At 43.9% G+C, this 22,497-nt stretch overlaps 1 protein-coding gene across 3 annotated transcripts; it reads right to left on the bottom strand.

Annotated features, from left to right (window-relative positions):
- Window positions 1–760: 760 nt before the first annotated feature.
- Window positions 761–16,767, bottom strand: LOC104559984 (myosin heavy chain, skeletal muscle, adult). 3 transcript variants are annotated; one of them, XM_062010632.1, is made up of 38 exons: window positions 16,561–16,767; window positions 16,330–16,473; window positions 16,080–16,236; window positions 14,222–14,249; window positions 14,012–14,123; window positions 13,830–13,922; window positions 13,646–13,709; window positions 13,453–13,551; window positions 13,243–13,346; window positions 13,002–13,140; window positions 12,286–12,404; window positions 12,041–12,190; window positions 11,361–11,531; window positions 10,439–10,757; window positions 10,222–10,295; window positions 9,069–9,156; window positions 8,860–8,977; window positions 8,239–8,362; window positions 7,471–7,607; window positions 7,116–7,371; window positions 6,580–6,822; window positions 6,293–6,469; window positions 6,062–6,207; window positions 5,885–5,975; window positions 5,408–5,797; window positions 5,130–5,256; window positions 4,848–4,966; window positions 4,232–4,428; window positions 3,762–3,945; window positions 3,510–3,675; window positions 3,212–3,336; window positions 2,742–3,050; window positions 2,441–2,644; window positions 2,046–2,171; window positions 1,780–1,950; window positions 1,589–1,693; window positions 1,349–1,444; window positions 761–916 (listed from the first exon to the last, which is right to left on the bottom strand). In XM_062010632.1, the coding sequence occupies exons 1-38, from the start codon at window positions 16,765–16,767 to the stop codon at window positions 761–763; spliced, it is 5,835 nt and encodes a 1,944-aa protein (XP_061866616.1). The 3 variants fall into 3 exon arrangements, with proteins under 3 accessions (XP_061866616.1, XP_061866617.1, XP_061866615.1); XM_062010633.1 differs by having other exon boundaries at window positions 10,448–10,757; XM_062010631.1 differs by having other exon boundaries at window positions 13,830–13,952; window positions 14,018–14,123.
- Window positions 16,768–22,497: the final 5,730 nt, after the last annotated feature.

The following is a 22,497-nucleotide window of genomic DNA, read 5'->3' as shown; positions in this document are numbered from 1 at the left end:
TCTGCTTTCTTGTCCTGACCACTGACAGCAGGACAACCTCAAAATTACTCGCAGTGTCACCTTGAAGACAGATAACTAAAGATTCATTTTTATAATTCTGTATTAGTCATGCAGGCATGAAGCTGTCAGGTTAACGTTTCCAGTAGAGTGAGCAAAGCTCGCTGAAGTTCACTTTGCTCTTTGGAAGCAAAACCTATGACAGTGGTTTCTACACACGAGGACTAAGGGACCACTGTCAACACTCAGCAGTTCCCAGGAAAACTCAAGAGCTCTGATGGCAGGCTCTTCTTGGTTTTGTTTCTTCTTTTTTCTGTTGTGATAAGCTGTCTTTATCTCAACATCCTTTTCTGATTCTCCTCCCCCATCCCACTGTGCCATGCAGGAAGTGAGCAAGTGGCTGTGTGATGCTTAAATGCCAGCCAAAGTTAAACCATAACAGTGACAAGCTTCCTTTTTATCACAAACTTAAGTAATATAGAGGAGATAAGTAGTTAGGAACTGGGTGACAAAAAGCCGTACTGTGACATATGTGCACAAAAGGGATAACCCAAAATTGTGCCCAAAGGCTAATAATGTCACAGCTCTAACCAGTAAGAAAGAAACAGATGAAAATATGTACACATGGGTGTGTATGCAAAGGAATCTACATTCTTTATTCTCTACACATTAACAGGGTTGCATAGACTAATTCCAGAAGAAAGTGACCAAGAGGTTCACATTTTGTGCAGCCCTCAGGTCACTTCAGTGCCTCATGACAGCCTCACTCTTCCTCTTCTATCTTCTTGCCATGAATCTCGCGGCTCTTCACTCGGAGCTTGTTGACCTGCGACTCTGCAATGTCAGCCCGCTCCTCGGCTTCCTCCAGCTCGTGCTGGATCTTGCGGAACTTGGAGAGGTTGACATTAGACAGCTCCTCCTGTACAGGGAGAGGAGTTGGTGGTGAGGAGCCTGGGGCAGAGCCTGCACTCCTCCTGTGGCCTGGCCTTGCACGGCTGTTTACTTTCCCGAGAGAAGGCACAAACCTCCAACCCCCACCCTCCACTGCTGTACATGAATGATTACTAGTAGAGATTCAGAATCTTCTCAGTCAGTGGATATGGCCCCTGGGTTGTTTGGTCTCACCTCCTGTATAAAACAGGCTGCAGAACTTGTCTCAGTTCATTCCTGACTGCTGCAGGATGCTCAGAACTCAACAAGGCCTCATGACACTGTACTAAACAGTGAGGCCAAGACACAACATTGTGTCGTGCAGCTTCTCTCATGCTTCTTCCTGTTACTCATCCTCATCTCAGTGAGCGTGCTGGCCTTATGCAAAGTGTCTCTTGCTCATTCTCCAAGCAATACTTACAGCCTCCTCAGCTTGTCTCTTGTAGGATTTCACCTTCGTTTGCAGCTTGTCCACCAGATCCTGCAGCCTGAGAATATTCTTCCTGTCTTCCTCAGACTAGAGGGGTTGGTAAGCAGGAAAGAAAATGGAATTCCTGCTTCTGCAGCTTGTGAGGTTAACAATTCCCCTTGGGGACACGGTGCACTAAATCTGACATGCAGAGAGAAAACTCCACCAGCCCAAGGAGGCCTCGTGCCTTACCTGGTAGGTCAGCTCCTTCACCCTCCTCTCGTACTTGCGCACACCCTTCACGGCTTCAGCGCTGCGCTTCTGCTCAGCATCAACCTCCCCTTCCAGCTCCCGCACCTGCAATCACAAGACCATCCTTGCAGCTTCACTGGTGTCTTTCCAAGGGACATGCTCACTCAGGCACAAATAAAAGCCTCACTCACTCTGGCCTCCAGCTTCTGAAGTTGCTTCTTGCCTCCCTTCAGTGCCAACTGCTCGGCCTCATCCAGACGGTGCTGCAGGTCCTTCACTGTCTGGTCCAGGTTCTTCTTCATCCTCTCCAGGTGGGCACTGGTGTCCTGCTCCTTCTTCAGCTCTTCTGCCATCATGGCAGCCTGGGGACACAAAAGGGTCAAAGCCATTTTGGGGCTGCAGACATTTTAGATGAAGAACACAACCATCACCAGCAGGGAAAGGAGCCCCAACTCACATCAGTGATGGCCTTCTTGGCCTTCTCCTCAGCATTGCGGGCTTCCTGGATCGTCTCCTCCATTTCATTCTGAATTTGCAAGATGTCTGTTTCCAGCTTCTTCTTGGTGTTGATCAAGCTGGTGTTCTGTGCAAACATAAGAACACGATTTGTGCTTTTACATATAATGCCTCCACATCTAGAGCTAAAATTGTAAGTACTATTTATGAAAGTGTTTAACTTAAGAATTCTTTTTAGAGACGTAGTAACAAATCAAACATGGATGTCTGGCCAGATTGGCCATATCACAGCAGGGCTTTTCGAGAGTTTATGGAGTAGTCACTTAAAAAAAGCATAGCAATCACATTCTGTGTTATCCCTTGTAGATGACATCAGTTTGCAATAGAGTGTCTGACCTGGGTATGGAGGAGCTGCACACGTTCACTGGCATCAACAAGTTCCTGCTCAGCCAGTTTCCTCGACCGCTCTGTCTGCTCCAGAGCTGCCCGTAGCTCCTCAACTTCAGCCTGCAGCAGGTTTGCTCTGCGCTCCACAATGGCCACCTGCTCCTTCAGGTCCTCCTGGGTCCTGACAGCATCGTCCAAGTGGATCTGAGCATCCTTTAAGAGAAGAAAGTGAAAATATAAGATGGTATGTCTTGTATAATACTGTGAATATGTAATTACAATGTCAATATGCTCATATTTGCATTTATACCTTAAGCACTGCCTGTGTGTTTCTCAGGTTCTTTTGTGCCTCTGCAGCCTGTCTGTTGGCATGGCTCAGCTGGATCTCCATTTCATTCAGGTCTCCCTCCATCTTCTTCTTCAGCCTCAGGGCTTCATTCCTGCTCCTGATCTCAGCATCCAGGGTGCTCTGCATGGACTCCACAACTCGGAGGTGGTTTCTCTTCAGCTGGTCAATCTCCTCATCTTTCTCTGCTATCTTCCTGTCAATCTCTGACTTGATCTGGTTGAGCTCAAGCTGGAGGCGCAGGATCTTCCCCTCTTCATGTTCCAGGGAAGCCTGGACAAATCAGCAGGAAAAGTGACTTAAACAGTGATCTCCTTTTATAAATAATCTCTTTGGCAGTACTTCATAAAATCTAGGCTTGCTTTCCTGACATCTCTGCAGATATCCATAACTATACTTTCAGTCTGTATAGGATTTATTAGCACTCTCTGTACCTCAGCTTCTTCCAGGGAGGCTTGGAGTTCAGATTTCTCTTGCTCAATTTGCTTCTTGACTTTCTCCAACTCATGAATTGCCTTTCCTCCCTCTGCAATCTGCTCTGTGAGGTCAGAAATCTCCTCTAAAAGAACAAAAACCAAAAAAATGGTCAGGGACAGAGCAGATTCAGAAAGGCTCTGCCATCACCTGGGTAACAGGCAAAATTGCAGACCTGCAGGCACTGACCACTGTTGAGCAGTGGGTAGTGCAGGGAAGTGAGAAAGCCCAGTCAGGAGCAGAGGGCCAGGGACTTACGCTGCAAGTTCTTGTTCTCACGCTTCAGCGTTTCCAAGTGGTCCAAGGACTCCTCATAGGCATTCTTCATCTTAAACAGCTCTGTGCTGAGCGAGCGAGACTCCTTCTGGGAGGCTTCCAGCTCAGCCTGTGTTTCCTCATACTTCTGCTTCCATTCTGCCAGGATCTGGAGAGAAACTGGGTGTGAGTATGGATGTGGCAATCAGGAAGGGATGCTCTGCCCAGGAGCCCCATGAGTGAAGCCCAAAAGACCTTGTCAAAGTTCTTCTGCTTCTTATCCAGAGCTGCACAGGCAGCATTTGATCTCTCCACATCAATCATCAGGTCCTCCACTTCATTCTGCAGCCTCTGCTTTGTCTTTTCCAGAGAGGCACATTTGGCATTGACAGCTTCAACGTGTTCCTCTGCATCCTGCAGGCGCTGTGCCAGCTTCTTCCTGGGAGGAGATGAGCACAGGTCATGGTTACTATTAGAGTCTCCCACATCTGTGTGCTTGTACCTATTGAGTATCTGACCTGTCTCAGCATTTCTGGCCCTTTAGGCAACATTTGCTTTCCAATTCCTTTTCCTTTGTCTCCCTTATTCCCTCTACCACAAAGACACTTATATCCCTAGCTGCTTCTTCACTTCTCTGTCATAACCATCTGTCAGACACTCTACTTTTCAAGTTTCCTTGACAGTCTGTCTATTCCAGCCATTCAGGATCCCACTTCCCCACGTACTTGGCCTCCTCCAGCTCCTCGGTGCGCTGAATAGCGTCCGTCTCGTATTTGGTTCTCCACTGGGCCACTTCACTGTTGGCCTTGGACAGGGCCCGCTGCAGCTCCCCCTTGGCTTCCTGCTCCTCCTCATATTGTTCCCGGAGCAAGTCGCAGTCGTGGCGAGCAGACTGCAAGGCGTGGGCCAGGGCGTTCTTGGCCTGGAGGGACATTGAGGTTGGTAACTTGTGACTTGAACCCTCTTGACAGTATGTAACTCTAATTAGGTAAATGTAAAGCTAGGAGCTGATGAATCCTTCAGGAATGTTGTCTGGAGGATTAGGATATGTTTGTGACAGTGGTTTTGCCTAAAGCAGAAGTTTAGACTCATGCCTCTGAATCCTCTCAGAGCGAGTATTACCAGAATCCCACAAAAGCCTCATGAATGACTTCCACCAGTAACAAAAGCATTACACTTGCTTCCCTCTCTAGCTTCCTAGTCGGGATATGTGCATTATGGATGTTCCCTCCAGTACTACATGTGTTTGGGGAAAGAATGCTGAACCAATCCTGGATCAGACAGGGTTCTCCAGATGCTTTTAGGAGTGATATAGATTGTGGGCAGTAGGTGCTTCCAGACCTTTATCTCTTCCTCTAGATGCCTCTTGAGTTCCTCAATCTGCTGGGTAAATCCTTGCTTGCCCCTTGACAGCTGAGAAATCAGAGCATCTTTCTCCTCCACCTGGCGGGAAAATTCACCTGAGAAGGGTAAAGTGAAAAAAGGTAACAAGACTATGAACAACATGACAGTTTCTGCCTGTAAAGCCAGGGAATCTGGAGAGGCTTGGAGAGCTTTGCACCCAGTGGTATCCTCATGGTGTGCAGCCACTCCCATTGCAGCTCAGGAATTGGGCTGTCTCACCTGATTCTGTCTGCAGACGAGCTCTTTGAGCATTGAGGTCATTGATCATGCGCTGGTTCTGCTCCTCCTTAGTTTTGATTTCACTCAGTTGGTCTTCCAGTGTGCGGCACATTTTCTCCAGATTGGCCTAGACAGCAACCACAAAGAAGGAAGAGAAATGAGCACCTGGTCCCTGCCTTATCCTGACAGCAGGGATATTTTGATGAGAAAGTGGCTGGTAAGTGTTGCTTTTGTGCCCTGCTTTGGCCCTGGGAGCATTTTCTACTGCAATTCCATACCTTGGCTTTGGAGACAGACTCCATGTTACTGGCCAAGTCGTCAATCTCCATCTTCAGCTCACTCTTCTCCTTCTCCAGCTTCTGCTTCACTCGCTGCAGGTTGTCGATCTGCTCCCCAAGCTCGGCTGTGCTGTCCGCGTGCTTCTTGCGCAGGGCGGCAGCCGTGGCTTCGTGCTGCAGCGTGGCCTCTTCCAGGTCACGCCGCATCTTCTGGAACTCCGCCTCACGCTTCTTGTTCATCTCCACCTGAGCTGCTGTCGCCCCTCCTGCTTCTTCCAGCCGCTCGCTGATCTCCTCCAGCTCCCTGGAGAGGTCAGCCCGATGCTTCTCTGCTTTTGCCCGAGACGTTCGCTCGGCCTCAATTTCCTCCTCCAGTTCCTCAATACGAGCCTGGGAACATTTGGGACCCTTCACAGCCCTGCCCTGCTGCTACCTGACCTGAGAGCAGGTGACAGAGGGCAAGGAACAGAGACTTGCCTGCAGCTCCTTGATCTTCTTCTGTAACTGCATGCCCAGAGCTTGCTCATCTTCGATTTTGCTCTGGATCTGGCTGATTTCAAAGTCTTTCCTTTGGGCAAAGCAAACTGTGTTAGAGCTCCAAGAAAAGGACAAGTGCAGCAGCCCAGTGCTCAGGTGCCCCACAGCCACACTCACTTCTTCAGTTTCTCATCCAGCTGCTGCTTATCATTTTCTAAATCCAATATACTGTCATTGGCCAGCTTCAGGTCTCCTTCGAGTTTCCTCTTGGCTCTCTCCAGGTCCATGCGCAGTTTCTTCTCTTGCTCCAGGGACCCTTCCAGCTGAAATGAACAAATCCATCAGTACTCTGCCAGCCAGGTTTAGCTGCATACCTGTCCTGTTCTTGCTGTGTGCCTGTGTGCTTACATCATCCACTTGCTGCTCCAGCTTGGTTTTAGCTTTGGTCAGCGTGTTGACTTTGTCCTCTTCCGCCTGCAGGTCGTCCAATGTCTGCTGATGGGCCTCTTGGAGGGCTTTCTTCTCTTTTGTCAGCTTGGCGATGGTCTCATCCAGAGCTGCCATCTCCTCTGTGAGGTTTTTCACCTTTGGGAAGAAGGGAGCAAGTGCAAATAAAATATTTTGTTTAAAACTCTACACTGCAGAGCAGGACAGAGGTCTTTTCTGGAGTGAGAGTGGTATCTTCTGCCATATACCTTGTTTTCAGTGGCATGTTTTTCCTTCTCAACCTTGGCCAATGTTAACTCAAGGTCATCAATATCTTTCTTCAGCTCTGAACATTCATCTTCCAGCTTCCTCTTCTTGGCTGTCAGCTCAGCATTAATTTCCTCCTCATCTTCAGCCCTTTCAGTCACCTCCTTAATTTTGGCTTCCAGCTGGATTTTGGTTTTGATGAGCTGGTCACACCTTTCCTCAGCATCAGCCAAGCTGTCTGCTTCCTGTTGGGGAGACACAGATTGTCATGGGTTGTAATGTTTTGACACTGGTACTTCTCTTGCAGTTCTGAGCTCTGTGCTGGTGTTACATGGCTCTATCCTCAGAGGGACGAATGAAAAGGCTCATTGGGGTTGCCATGAGACTCATCCTGCTCCTGCCAGAGCCTGTTTACTTAACATTAGAGTGCTGCAGAGTGTGTCATTTTGATCAATCTCTGTACGTTTGTCAGCTCCTGCGAGTCTCTGCTCAGGGTATATTCTGGCTGGATACTGTGCAAATGAATGGTGATACTCACAGCCTGCACTTGGAGCTGCAGATCGTTTTTCTCCTGCACCAGGGCCACCATTTTCTCCTCCAGCTCCTTCCTCTTTGCCTCAGACTTGGCAAGCTCCTCCTTGGTTTTCTCAAACTCTTCCTTCATGTTGGCCATCTCCTTCTCAGACTCTGCACTCTTCAGCAAGGGCTTGATCTTGAAGTACAGCTTCATCCAGGGCCAGTGCTTGACGTTCATGAATGCACGAACGTTGTACTGGATGCAGAAGATGGACTCTCTGAAACACAATTCAAATGTATGGCACATCTTTAGTATGATGAATGCCAAAACTTTCCTTCAAGTACAGTGACTTCATCTGAAAGTGAGAAAAGCCTACCTCCTTTCCACCATTCTCTGGTACTCCACTCTCATGAGGAAGCCCCTGCATCTGGCCTGTGTGCGAGTGATGATTTCTGCCAGCTTGTCATCTCTCATCTCCTCCAGGAGTCCCAGGAGCCCAGCTTTGAAGAACACCTTGAGAAAGAAATTGTTGCAGCATGTTTGTCAACCAGGACAGAGTGAAGGCACAGAGTCTTTCAGGATCCTGATAGATCTTAATGACCATGAGCAGCCTCACTTTGGGCTCCCTTCAATATCCCCAAGGGCCTACAAGCTTCCCATAAAATCATCCCTAAGCATTCAGTCAATTTCTGAGCTATGTGGTATGAGTTCTGGTTTTCACTTCAGCCACAGCCTCAGCCTCACCTGTTCCTTGGCATGGTCCCCATGAGCTCAATCATGACCTGCAAACTTACTTCTTGGCTTGATGTTAGACAAATCTCTTTCTGTCCAGGAATTAATTAAGAGTGTCTGGACCTCGTTAGCCTTCCTATATCTGATCCTGAACAGTCTGAAAAACTAATGACTTAAGACTTCACCTCAGACCTTCCTTATTGTCATAAACCTGTCTGATGATCTGGATTCTTGGTTGAACCTGAGTACCACCACTCCAGGGTCTCCCACACTTGCCTTGTGTGAGGTGGACAGTTGTGGATTGAGGTCCCTACTCTGCCAGCTCTGTTACTCTGCTGTGTTCCCTGCCCCTGACAAAGGAACCTGCCCTTACTGCTCCCTATCAAACTTTTAACATAAATCTTTTTCCTACCTTGGTGTGCCCAAATCTGTACTGCGTGTGATCCACATCAATGGATCCAAGGAGCTTCTCTGAAGCCTTCTTGCTGTCCATGAACTGTCCCTCTGGGATAGCACTGGCATTAAGCACTCTATATCTGCAGAAGAAAACAGGATAAGGAAATTTTCCTCTGTGAGAGTGGTGAGGCCCTGGCACAGGTTGTCCAGAGAGGTTGAAAATGTCCCATCCCTAGAAGTGTTCAAGGCCAGACTGGATGGGGCTTCAAACAACCTAGTCTGGAACTAGGTGACCTTTAAGGTGCCTTCCAACTCAAACCATTCTACAATTCTATGAAATTCCCATTGCCAAAACCACCAAGGTGACTGAACCACACAGTCTTTTCAGGCTGTCTCATTGAACCAGTCTCATGGCTGGAGACAGTTTATCTTTTCAGAAGATGACATGGAGAGTGTTTTTACTACTAACTCTAAGTGCAAGAGAATCTTGATCTCAGCAATGTCATCTCATCATGAACTGATGGTGAAGCTTATCTATATAATTGGTCAGTACCTATTTCAAGTTATACGTTTTGAGTATATTACACTCAGGTTCTTCAGCTTGGTCTGACTGAGGAGAAAGGTAGAGAACTCTTACCTCTGTTTGAAGTCAGCATACAGGACTCTGCTGGGGAATCCTTTCCTGCAAATCCTGATCCCTTCCAGCACACCATTACACCTCAGCTGATGCAGCACCAGCTCATGCTCCATGGCACCTAACAAATACCACCATTAGTGACCACCCCACTGTTTGACACTCAGGAGAGCTTCTGCTACCCAAGTTTTCCTTCAACTGGACTCCCTTACCAGGTGTTTTTGTTTCATTTGGGATGATGCATCGTACAAAATGGGGGTGAGTGCTTCTCAGGTTAGCCATCAGCTTGTTCAGATTCTCCTGTGAGATCATGAAATTAAGTTTACATTATTAAGTGTAAGCACTGGAAGCTTAATAGTGGATGCATCAAACTATTTCGGAATGTAGACTTGACTTCTGTAGCACATCTGCAGAACTCCCAAACAGAAACTTTGAAACTGAAGTCTTTTAGATTCTTGGTTTTTAAATTTTTTTGTAGAAGCCATTAGTATTATTTTTCCTTGATTGTCTTATACGGATACAGAGGTGCCATCTCAAAGTATTTCATGTGGTAATTAGTAAGTGATTTTAAATTGATGATGTATTCCTGGTTAAGCATAACTAGCATCTGATTTGGCAGCTAAATAACTTATTTTTAAGTAGATGGAATATTTTTACAGATGTAAATAGGTGTTTTTAAAGCAATTTGGTCTTCCTAAATATCTCCACTTCAGATAAATGGAAACCTTGAAAACAGAGATGAAAGTTGACCTCAAAAATAATTAATTTGATTTAATTTAATATTCACTCATTTCCCCATTGAAATTTAAAATTTGCCTTGCAGTCTCAAGGCAATATTTTTTCCTTTGATGTTTGATCTATCATTTTTGAATTCTACAAAATGTCCTAATCTTCGTGTATACATAAAACATGGGTGGGAAATATCTTTGGCGTTTCCAGAGAACACCATAAGGAAGTTCAGCTGATTGGTTATTCACTTCCAGTCTAAGTAGGAAATCTTCACCCTTTGGGGAGTTTTGTAGAATACTTGTAGAAGGCCATAGCAAAAGTAAGGCAGGTGGGAGTAAACAATCAAAACATAAAGATACAATATCAATAGTTACTTAGGGAAAAAAGTCTAAGACAATTGCCTAGAGAATTCCAGGAGATCGAGAATATAATTCTGTCTCCTGAAATAAAAGAAAGACTGCAGATGCATGGAAGTGGGTTTTTTTATGCTATTCTAATGGAGTAATTTTGTAATTCCCAAATATGACAAGAGAAGATTTTAAAGGATGAAAAGACCTTTGACCAAAACTGAAAGAGACTTTTCAGATTCACAGTACAATTGCTTTCTATCTTCAGAAAGATGAATTCTATCCTTACCCGGAAAAGAGCTGAGACAGTCTGGAAAGAGGAACCCTTCTTCTTGCCACCCTTTTTGCCACCGCCACCACCATCTGCAAAGGCAAGAAAAAAAAAGTAATAAATATGGATATTGCACATTGGAGACCACAGAACACAGAATAACTTTAAATGTTTAGTGTTTACTGCTTTAGTTCTCTGTCAGCATTACCCTACAATGAAAAAACATAGTCATCACAGAGCTGACCTGCATCTGCTCCACCATAGCTGGCAAAGAGTAGGGCCAGTGTCTTCAGGGATGATTTCTGGTACAACCCAATGACAGTTTCATTCAGGGGGTCCTTGTTCTTCTCCAGCCAGCCACTGATGTTGTAGTCCACTGTGCCAGCATAGTGCACCAGGGAGAAGTGAGCCTCAGCCTTGCCTTTGGCAGGCTTGGGCTTCTGGAAGTTGTTGGACTTTCCCAGGTGCTGGTCATAGAGCTTGTTCTTGAAAGAGGTGTCAGTTGCCTTGGGGAACATGCACTCCTCTTCCAGGATGGAGAAGATGCCCATGGGCTGGAAAGTACAAGTGATAGAGAAAAATTATAATGATGCTATGAACATTAAAGATATAGTGAGTTGCTGGCGGCATCCCAGTCTGGATAAGGGTCTAAGTTTGTCAGGGCTTCTTATCAGACAGGGAGCTGCTTATTGTCTTCTCTTACTTTCCTGCAGCCTGAATTAATGGAGATGGTAAGAATGGCTATAAATTGGGTTAGAATTGAGAGCAGAATAAGGAAGAAGTGGTAAACAGAAAACTAAAGAGGAAAATAGCTGCAGGAAGCCTCATTGTTTTGGGAAATCAGGCGAGACAATATTTATTTCCCAATTTTGTTCATGGAGTTCTGATTTTAGTCTGATTTTAGGCTGATTCCAGTTTGTTTTGAAGAAGTCTGTTGGTTGTAGTCCAGGCTGTCTTTCTGTGCTTGAAGACCACCTGATGCAGGACTCATGACACAGATTGGTATTTCCTAACTTCTCCTCCCCAGGCTACAATAAATAGCAGTACAAAATATTTCTGTTTAGTGATACTGAATGTGTGGATGTGAGGTCTTTCTGAGCTGAATCTGGCTCAGAAATAGCACAGAATTCCAAAGGACACTTGTATGCTAAAGATACCTTCTCAATGAGCTCAATGCAGGCAGCCAGGTCCATCCCAAAGTCAATGAACTCCCATTCAATCCCTTCCTTCTTGTACTCCTCCTGCTCCAGCACGAACATGTGGTGGTTGAAGAACTGTTGCAGTTTCTCATTGGTGAAGTTGATGCACAGCTGCTCAAAGCTGTTGAACTGCCCAAAGCAAGGAGAGGAGCACAGGTTCTCAAGGTGTGGCAATTACCACAGGGTTTTGCCAGCATTCTCCTAATGCTGTTTGAATTTCCCCCAAACACCTCTCCTATCTGTACTGTAACAGTGTGTCTTTCCTGAGCAGGATTACTATTGTAAAATTTACTGTCCCTGAAGGATTTTATTATTATTAATTTCAAAACCAAGCTTAAAAAATTCATTCCTATTGTGGTACGGAAAAGCAAATTGCTCAGTAACCACAGCTGCAGCATCATGTAGGTGCCCCAGCTCTCTAACCTCCCAGAGAGTGAGAAAGCAGAGCTTTCTTCTGCCTCTTGACAATGTTAAAATCAAGTGTTTGTTAGTAAAGCCAATTGAAGGCACTACAGAGGAGGTGTGCCTAGAAAATTGCAGATGAGGATGGTGAACTTCTGAATCTTTTGAAAACAAAGATTCTTCATGACCCCTCCCTGACTCTCTCTTGTCTACAGTGCCAATCCCCTAGTCCTTACATCAAAGATCTCAAAGCCAGCAATGTCCAGGACACCAATGAAGTACTGTCTGGGCTGCTTCGTATCCAGCTGTTGGTTGATACGAACAACCATCCACAGGAACATCTTCTCAAAGACAGCCTTTGCCAGAGCACCCACGGAATTGTTCACCTAAAACAGAGAAGAAAGGACTGGAGTTGCTTTCTACATCTAAAAAGCACACTCAGGTTCTCTTTCAAGACACCTCCAAGTAATCTTCTGTTTACCTGTGACACATTTTGACCTTTGGTCACAAATTCATTCCCAACTTTGACTCGGGGATAACACAGGGCTTTGAGCAATTCCGCTGAGTTGAGGCCCATCAAGTAGGCAGCCTTGTCAGCCACTAAAGAGGGAGAGAAGCATTTACATTTGGACACTGACAATTTGGACAATTTGGTCAATGGGAACAACTCTGTTGTTCAAAGTCTAGGAATGGAAAAGCATTGGTCCAGTCTCATAAAAGTATTAATGGTCTCATTACAGGATGTAAATTCTAGAAGCTGTTAATGGCTACATTTGAAAATTAGAACAGGCTTGGATGAGAATAGCTTGAATCTGGAAGTTCACAGGTAAACCCCAAAAGCCTCTGGGAACAGATGAGGCGTGCATGTATTTTCTGTGTAAAGTGGATTTCTACATAGCAAAGTATGCAGGATTTATTTCACCAAAAATGAAATTGCACTTCATGGTGACTTAGTAGGAGTAAAGCTTTTACAGAGAGAGTGATATCCTGTGTTGAAATTCTTCCTCTCAGGCTGTATGTGAGCCCACTGGATAAAACAATAGTATTGATCAGGGAAGCCACTCTGCAGTTATGCAATGATCAAAGATGCATTCCCTCAGTGGTTTATGTGGTGATTGAGACCAACAAAACCTGTCTTTTGACACCTCTGCAGACAGAGAAATTCTTGACTAAATCAGCTGCTGTATCTGCTGATACCTTCTGTGCCATCAGGCTCTGCCTGCTCCTCTCGTTGTTTCTGCTTGAACTTCAGGTTGCCATAGTGCATGACAGCCCCTGTCAGTTTGTAGATGGCTGTCTTCTCATCAGCACTGAAGCCCAGGATGTCAATGGCACTCTGCAGTCAAAACAATGAATTAAAATATGTGTCCCTACTAGGTCACCCAGATCACCTTTGAGACACGTAGTAGGTACCTTTGTGTTGTGTTGTGTTACTTACATCTGTAGCCATCAGCTCCTCCTGGTCATCAATGCTGGGCACAGTGACCTCACCTTGACTCACGTAGTGGAAATCGTAAGGGTTGGTGGTAATGAGGAGCATGTCTGAAAGCATGAGGAGACAAGGCACAGGCTTAGTTTTGCCAGCCAGGTAACACAGCAAACAGTTGCTCAGTGACCATCCTCAAAAAGTCATAATGCTCCTTCCTACCAATTAGCTCTGGCTTCTTGTTGGACATGATCTGATAGAATATGTGGTAGCTTCTTTCTGCTTTCAGCTGGAAAGTGACTCTGGACTTCTCCAGCAGATCTGTCAAGGAAAGTGGATGGAATCAGGCGCAGGAATACACATGTATTTAAAGGAATTTGGGAAGGAATGTGGTGAGGCCAGGAGAGTGTCTTACAAGTCTCAATGTCAGCAGAAGCCAGTTTGCCTGTGGCACCAAAGTGGATTCTGATGAATTTACCCTGTTCAGGAGAAGCAGCAGCACTTCAGCCTGGGTGTACTTTGTTACCTTCTTCTCAGAACATACCACTAGTCCATCACTACTCTTATTACGAGTGATTTTGTCTAAGGCAACAACTTACAAAGCGTGAGGAGTTGTCGTTCCTCACAGTCTTGGCATTTCCAAAAGCCTCCAGCAGTGGGTTGGCGCTGATGATTTGATCCTCAAGCGTTCCCTGCAGGATGATAATTATTGATGGGCATCTGTTGCAAAAATCACATCAGGAACAGAGGAAAGCATCCATTCCAGACAGTGTCTGTTTACCTGCATTTTGCCAGGCTGGTCTTCCTTCTTCTTCTCCCCACTGGCTGCAATTGTTGCAAAGTACTGGATGACACGCTTTGTGTTCACAGTCTTCCCTGCACCGGATTCTCCGCTGCCAAACCAAAGAGAGAAGCAGAGAGCGTGTGGTCAGGCAGGAGGTGCCCTGGCCCTGGGCAGCCCTGCAGGGCCCCGAGGAGGGGGTGTACATACGTGATCAGGATCGACTGGTTCTCGCGATCTGTGGGAGAAGTAGAAAAAAGATGCTATTAGTGGCATTGGAGCACAATGTGTGTGATAAATACAAGCAGTGCTTTTAGAGACACTAGGTATTGTATGGAAATGGCCAGATTTATCAGAGTTTGCATGTCTTCATTATATTCCTCATTTCTCTTATCTGAGGTATATATTTTAATTCCCTTTTGGATCTTGCAAATATTTAATTTCCTCTCAAAGTAACATTTATAATATGAATCACTGTATGAAATAGGCAAGAATGCCCATTACTGTGCAGTGACTTCAAAAGTCTATAGGATTATCTTGCATAGGGAAATCTGTTTTAGATATGGGAAGTTTTTTGTATGAAAGAACTCCTTGTAGAATCTACAGGGATGAATATCACTTTATTTATGAGCTTTTTTAGGATCCTACAATCTATATATTACTGCTTACACATCAGTGACTCCTCAAGCAATTTAAGAATCTGACATCAGTTTATATCATTTATCTTTTAACAAGGTACTCTGAGTGATTAATTATGTCTTATCTCTAAGTAGCAAGGGATTGTAGCCACTAACCCTGTGGTTCAAAATAATTCTGATCTCCTTCTTACCTAACACACTTGTACAAGTGTAGATATTTATTCAATGTTGGAAACGTTTAATCACATATATATTTTTTTTCTCCTTTTCTTATTTTCCCATTTCACCATTGATTAAAAATACAGAATTTTGTTGTTTGGTTGTTTTTTTGTTTCAGAATGATTCTGCTAATTTTTATTGTCTTTTTTATTGTTTTATTGTTTTATTGACTTGTCTTTACAAGTCTCTTTTCAAAGGCACTACCTAAGAGCAGGAAGAAAGAAGATAGCAAACATTAAAAAAAATATACTAAGCTACTTATTATTCATGAACCTGTTGCAGTGTTAAAAGTGGAAGTGGAAAGGAGAAAAAAACCATTGAAATTATCATTCTGACATTATCAATATTAAGAGAATTTTTTAATAGTTAAAAATATTATTCTGTGATGTCCAGTAATATCCTTATGGAAACATGAAACAACTGTAAATTCATGACTGCCAAATCATTGAGTCCCTTCTGTATATTGCAGTTTTGAGGTATAGAATTATAGGCCTTTCTGATTAAGTAACTTTCACGCCTAAGAAGCAAGTCCAGAATACAGGAGTATTCTGGAGGTTTTCAAACCTCACCTGGACATGTTCCTGAGTGACCTGATCTAGATATACCTGCTTGAACAGGGGAGGTTGGACCAGACGATCTTTAAAGGGCCTCTGCAACCCCTACCATTCTGTGTTTCTATGATTCTATGATTCTAATAAACATCTGTTTTGAAATGAAGGCATTTATTCTCGTTTTCAGAGTGTGCAGCTTCTCTGGGATTCTGGCTTTAAATATCTGGTTTTAAATACCAGTATAACACTTGAAATCAGATAATTTGATTTTTCAAACAATGTCTTCATGAAGCCAAAATTAATAAAAAAAGAGGAAGTAACTTAAAACATATATTCAGGACAGAATAATTCTATTGTTTAGAGCTCTGATAATATTTTCTGGCACATTTAGAGCAAAACAGATCTAAGCAACAAGAAGGGGAGAATATTAGTTTCATCTGACCCAGTTAATCCTATTAAGGATTCTTCGCTGTAACTTTTTCAGTACTCAGTGTGCTATCAATTAGATTTAAAAACCATTAGGACCGAACTGTGTTGCATGCATAATATCAGCAATTGTGAGAGTAATAAAAGGCTCATGCTGAGGTTTACACATGCAAACACTTTTTTTTTTAAAAGCTCAAATGTTATATCATCATGAAGATGCTGCCATTGTCTCACCAGTCAGCATGAACTGATAGGCGTTGTCAGAGATGGAGAAGATGTGTGGAGGGGCCTCCTGGCGCTTCTTGCCTCGGTAGGCCAACACCACCTCCGGGTTGTACACCGGCAGCCACTTGTAGGGGTTGACGGTGACGCAGAAGAGACCCGAGTAGGTCTGTGGGGAAGGGAGACAGCACGTTGGCTTCCCCTGAGGCTGGCAGAGCAGCTCGTCCTGGCTAGCCACAGGAAGCCTGCTGCTGGTACTCACGTAGATCATCCAGGCTGCGTAACGCTCTTTGAGGTTGTACAGCACGGCGGGCTCGTGGAGGTGGGTCATCATGGCCATGTCCTCGATTTTGTCGTACTTGGGAGGGTTCATGGAGTAGATTTGATCTTCCTTCACAGTCATAGTCTATCAAACAAAGAAAAATATCTATATATGTGAGCTAAAATGAGACAAGGAATGACATTCAGGTTTTGAGCCTTGGTTTTTACCCACCTCTCCACCTTCAGTCTTGACAGTGACCTTCCCCGATTCTTTGCTCTCGATTGTCCCTTTCACAAAGGATTCCTTGGGATGCACCACAAAGACGGATGACTTGGCATCGAAGGGCTTGTTCTGGGCCTCAATTCTCTCCTTCTCTGATTTTCGGAGGTAAGGAGCCGCCTCCCCAAAGGCGGCCATATCAGCGTCCGGAGACGACATAGTTGTTCTTACACAGGAGGCACAGCCAGCACAGTACTCTGGAGGAAAGAATCAGTGAGTGAATAGCTTTCTTCAGAAGATAGGAAATCACTTGCATTTTGATCTCTTCAAATGTTTAAATAGATATAAACAAGTGAAAAAGCAGATTTAAATGTCCCAGCAGTGGTTGAAAATACTAGTATACTTCTCTGAAATTATTCCTTAGGTATCTAGAAGTAACAAAGTATAGAACAGCTCTTTGGTGTTGCAGTATTGTAGCAGAGTTTAGCAGTATTACTTCAACTTTGGGAACTGTACTGAATTTGGACATCGCCATCACAGAGACTTCATATTTAATAAGTCTCTGATTTTAAAAATTGTACCAAAGAGTCTCTGAGATACATCCTTGTTTGATAGCAAGGTGACTTTTCACTGGAAAATTTACTTGCTATGGACAATTTGTCTTGCACTATGACAGATATACACATCCCTATCACCTGTGCTGCTTTCTTTAAATATTAAACTGCTGGATTTCATCCTGTTCCTTAAAAGTTGGTAAATTGTGGTATCAATTCTGATGGCAGAGCCTGGAAGTCAGTCACTGCTGTTCAAAAACACAGCAACTCATTTTGTGTTGCAGATATTCGAAGTTAATACATAAGCTGAAGGAAATATGTTGCCTTCAAACCTACAATAAAATCACTGGTGACGGAGACAGTACCTGATAGAAACGGATATCCAAGTGTATAACAAAGTTAAATGGAATTAAAAGGTATATGCTTTGCCCAGAAGTTCACAGGAGCCATAACACTTACCTTGAAATTTTCTGTCAAGACTGGGCACAGCACTCCAAAGAGACTTTTATAGAGTCTGGTATGCAGATGCTCTGGATGTTTCCTCTTCCTTCAGTCAAAAAAATATTTTGGCAAACCATCTTTGGCAAAACATTGTCTGGCAAACTTAACTAATGGCATAATTGTCATTTGATTTGACTAGATATATTTAGAAATGTTTTTACATCTTACCATTCCTGTGGATACATTTCCTATAAATAATCTGACATGGCTATTAATAAAGGAATCTTGTCTAGTCAAGGCACTTAAAGAACTTGGATGTAGAATTTATAGGTTCCTCCACTGTCTCTACTGACAACTTGATCTTTGAGAGATGGTTTGGAATTTCTGTATTGCAGCTATTACAGGCGTAAAACGGGAGTAATACAATGTATCTTGTACAGGTGATCCTGTGAATTTAGAGATGGCCTTTACAGCTTTTGAAAAGACAGTTCAACAAAAGACATGACCAAATGTCATTCTGCAGCTCAGTATATGTTATACTGAAAAGGGGAAAACCAGACATATTCCATGGGCCTTGGCTGCAATAGCTCTAGACACAGAGGCAGTCCAAGAGAAAGCAAGTCAGAATACAAGTTCAAACTTGGACACTCAATCTGTGCCTGGAGTGTGAAAGTTGTTTCCTTAGCTGTAAAAATAAATAAATATCTATGAGAGAAAATCTGCACTTGGTATTTTTCAGAAATTTAAAAATTCAAAACACGTCCTAGAGAAATGTTCATTGTTGCTGTAGTCAGTCACAGCTGACATTAGACAAAAGTCTGAAATAAATAAACTACTCATGGTGCCTCATACCTGGAAAAATAAAACTATGCTGCTTTTTTTCAAAACACACTTGGTTTTAAAAGATTCAGTGCAGAGGGGATCTAGAATAAATGTGTAATATTCAACTAGCACTTTTATCAACAGGGAAGTTACTAGCAGTCAAAATTATTTCTGTTTCTCAACCTTTATTAAAGACATTCTAAGAGATGAGAGACAAACATGCAAAAGTAACCTAGCTAGGAAATACATTTAACCTTAAATGTATGCCTACTCAATAATTAGTGACACATCATATTTCCCCTCACACATACAAGTGTTAACATGCCTTAAAGACCTTAAGCCTGTGTGTCCACAGATATCAAGTGATGTCTTCAATCAGATCAGGGAGCAAGGGAAGTCCCTGTAGCCCTTCACTTACCTACAACTTAAAAGTCACCCCTCCACCCAAACATGACTATAAACACAATCACAAACATAGCACACAGCCCAAGATCCTCTCCTCAGTCCAGCACTCCCATCCCATCAAAAATATCTTGCACACTTATTCATACAGTTCCAGAAAAAAAGGTATCAACACAGTGCTGGTATCACCATTAGACATAGTGGACAGCCCTGTACAATGCTGATACTCAGAGAAAGGAGGAATTTGCCAGTAGTCCTGGAGAGTGATTGATCTAGTTCTAAGAAAAGGGCACTGTCACTTGAGCTGCTTTCAAGTCAGTTTTAAACACACGTTTCTCCTGGTCATTGGCATTTTGGTTATTAAAAGAGCTCACTGGAGAGATCTCAGTGAAGAACACAGGGGTAAGGTCAGATAAATGATGCCTGTGATCCAAAGTAAATCCAGAGAGTTCATTCCCTGGGGGGCTCTGACACTGCAGAACCCACTTTTCTGGAGTTCAAACCCAGAACTCAGCCCTGGGCTCCCTGCACTGGGTACAAAGAGGCTGATGGAAACACGCTGTGCCCTGCCCAGGAGGAGCCCAGAAACAACCAGTCGGAAACCATGAGCACAGGGGAGCACCTGAAATCCTGCCTCTCTGGGAAGTCTTTGACTCACAGACACGCAGAAGATGGAAGATAAACTCATAGAATGGTTTGGGTTGGAAGGAATCTTTAAAAGATCCTGCAGGGCAACACTCCTGGTGTGGGCAAGGATATCTTTGACTAGATTAGGTTGTTTGGAGTCCCATCCAGACTGAGTTTGAACAGTCTCATTGAAGGGGCATTCCTCAACTCTAGGGCCAGTCTGTTCCAGTGTCTCACCAGCCTCATCTTAAAAAATATCTTCCTTATCTCCGACCCGAATCAACCCTCCTGGTTTAAATCTTTGTTCCTTTGTCCTTTTGCTACTGGCCATGGTAGAAAGTCTTTCTTCACCTAGTCTTCCTTGTAAGCCACCTTCATACATTGAAAGACTGCAATGAGGTGTCCTCAGAGCCTTCCCATCTCCAGGCTGAGCAGGCCCAGCGCTCTCAGCCTTTTTTATAGGAGTCTTTTGACCATTTTTGTAGCTCTCCTTTGCACTTACTCAAGCAGATCCTTGTCTTGTACTGTGTACCTGAAAGCTGGATACAGTACTCCAGGTGGGAATCTTATGGTAACAGAAGTGAAGGATCACCTCTCTCTACAGGACTCTCAATCCAGTCACCCCCTGCTATATACTAATAGTGGAGATTGCCCTGACCCAGGTGTAGGACCTTTCACTTCACCTTGTTAAACTTCATCAGGTTCACATGGACCCACTCCTCAAGCCCATCAAGATCCCTCTGGATGGCTTCTCTTCCAACTACTGAACCTAAATCTATCCTCTCTCCCTACAGTCCCTGATAAAGCCCCCCCCCTCCCCAGTCTTTCATGTAGGTAACCTTTAAGTATTGGAAGGCTGATATGAGGTCTCTCATGAACCTTTTCTTCTCCAGGCTGAACAACTCCAGCTCTCTCAGATTATCTTCATAGAAGAGGGGCTCCAGATCTCTGATCATCATCATGGCCTCTTCTAGATCCACTCAAGCAGGTTCATGTCTTTCATATGCTGTGAAACCTCAGAGCTGAACATAGCACTGTCTCACAAGAATAGAGCAGAGGGGAAGAATCACCTCCCTTGCCCTGACAGCTACAATTCTTTCAATGCAGCCCAGGATGTGATTGGCTTTCTCATATTTGGCGTTCTCAATATTCTTACTGTCAGCTCATATTCACTTTTTCATTCACCAACATCCCCAAGTCCTTCTCCACAGGGCTGCTCACAATCCCCTCATCATCCTGTCTGTATTTGTGAGGGGGATTACCCTTACTCAGATGCAAGAGCTTACCCATGGCCTTGTAGAGCTTCATGAGGTTCTCACAGGCTCACCCCTCTGACCTGTTGTCCTGGGTTTGGCTGGGAGAGGGTTAATTTTCACAAGAAGCTGGGAGGGGCATGGCCAGCCTATCCCATACCTTGCTGACATCATGCTCAGTATATAGTGTGGAAGCAGCCTGGAGCATGCTGGAACTGCAGCTGCTCTGTTGGGACTTTGATCCTGCTCCCAACTGGCAATAATTGAGACTGGACACGATGGCTTTTTACATCTGCTTTCAGTTCTTCATTGCCAGTTTATGTAGACCCCTACTCAGACCCAGATTCAAGCTGCAACTTGTCTTCTCAGCTTCCATGTTACTTTTTCTGCATGTTGAATGGAAAATCACTAGTGTTGACAGGAAATACCAGCTACTAGTGAACACTGCCGGGTTTCCTTTCCACTGATGGGCTACTGCAGCTGCCTCTTTGCCCACTGTCTCCTCTGACCTTTCTTTCCATAGGCTAGTAAGAGAAGCTCCTGGTTGAGGCCTTAATTTTCTACAATATCACTATGGAAAGCACCACGTTTTGCAGCTGGGCTCTCTCACCAGGAAAGAAAAATTTAGCCAGGCAGCATATTGCTTCAGAGGGTTGTGCTGGAGACTCAGTTTTTGTGGACACTGATCTGATTTACAGGAATTAAAAAAATCATCACAGAACTGTCAGAGCCTTCCCCAGTTTTAGTGCAAGGGGAGGTGATACTCTCACAGTCCCCCAAACTAATTCAATTCATGAAGTAAGCATAAACTCAAAAAAAAAAACCAACTACCTCCTCTTAGCTTTCCAAATAAACATAAACTCTGTTGGTTATCAGCCCTCCATAAATGTGTCTTGGACAGTGGCCAGCAAAAGGAGCAGGTCTCACCTGACTTGTAACACAGCTGCCAAGTGCTGAGGTGATGTGTGGGTAAATATAGCATAAGATATTGTATCAAACAGAACAGTAGGAAGGCTGAGCTGGAAGGATTCACTGGCAGAAACTCTTGCCCTTCATTTCTCTCCATGTGAAGTTAAATTTCTGTTCTTCCCCAGTCACTAAGTAGTAAAGAAGAGATAAGTAGTTGGGAGGTAGATGACAAAAAGCTGTACCATGACATATGTCTACAAAAGTATAGAACATGTATACATATGTATACAAAAGGCAAAGCTCTGCCCAAAACCCAATAATGATACAGGCTTAAGTAGTAAAAACAGAAACAAAGGCAGTCTAGTGTTAATGGTGAATATGCAAAGGAACCTACATTACTTATTTTCTCATCAATACGTTCTACTATTATTGTTAATGTTGTTGATACTTTTTTTGTTGTTGTGATTTACTATAATTCTGACTACTACTATTACTTATCCTACTCTTTTCTGATCTATTTACTTGTCTTATATGTTTTACTTTTTTTCTGCCTCTCCTCCCCCATCCCACTGTGCCATGGGGAGAGTGAGCAAGTGGCTGTGTGATGCTTAATTTCAGCTGGGGTAAACCACAACAGTGAAAAGCTTCCTTTTTATCACACACTAAAGTAAGATAGAAAAGTAAATAGGAACTAAGTGACAAAAAGCTGTACTGTGACATGTGGACACCCAAAACTGTGCCCAAAGGCTAACGACAGCACAGCTCTAACGAGTAAGAAAGAAACAGGTGAAAATATGTACACATGGGTGTGTATGCAAAGGAATCTACATTCTTTATTCTCTACACATTAACAGCGTTGCATAGACTAATTCCAGAAGAAAGCGACCAAGAGGTTCACATTTTGTGCAGCCCTCAGGTCACTTTGTTGCCTCACGACATCC

This window comes from Colius striatus, chromosome 18 (assembly GCF_028858725.1).
Source record: "Colius striatus isolate bColStr4 chromosome 18, bColStr4.1.hap1, whole genome shotgun sequence".
Classification (NCBI taxonomy): Eukaryota; Metazoa; Chordata; class Aves; order Coliiformes; family Coliidae; genus Colius; species Colius striatus.
This window is presented reverse-complemented; position numbering and strand designations above follow the sequence as displayed.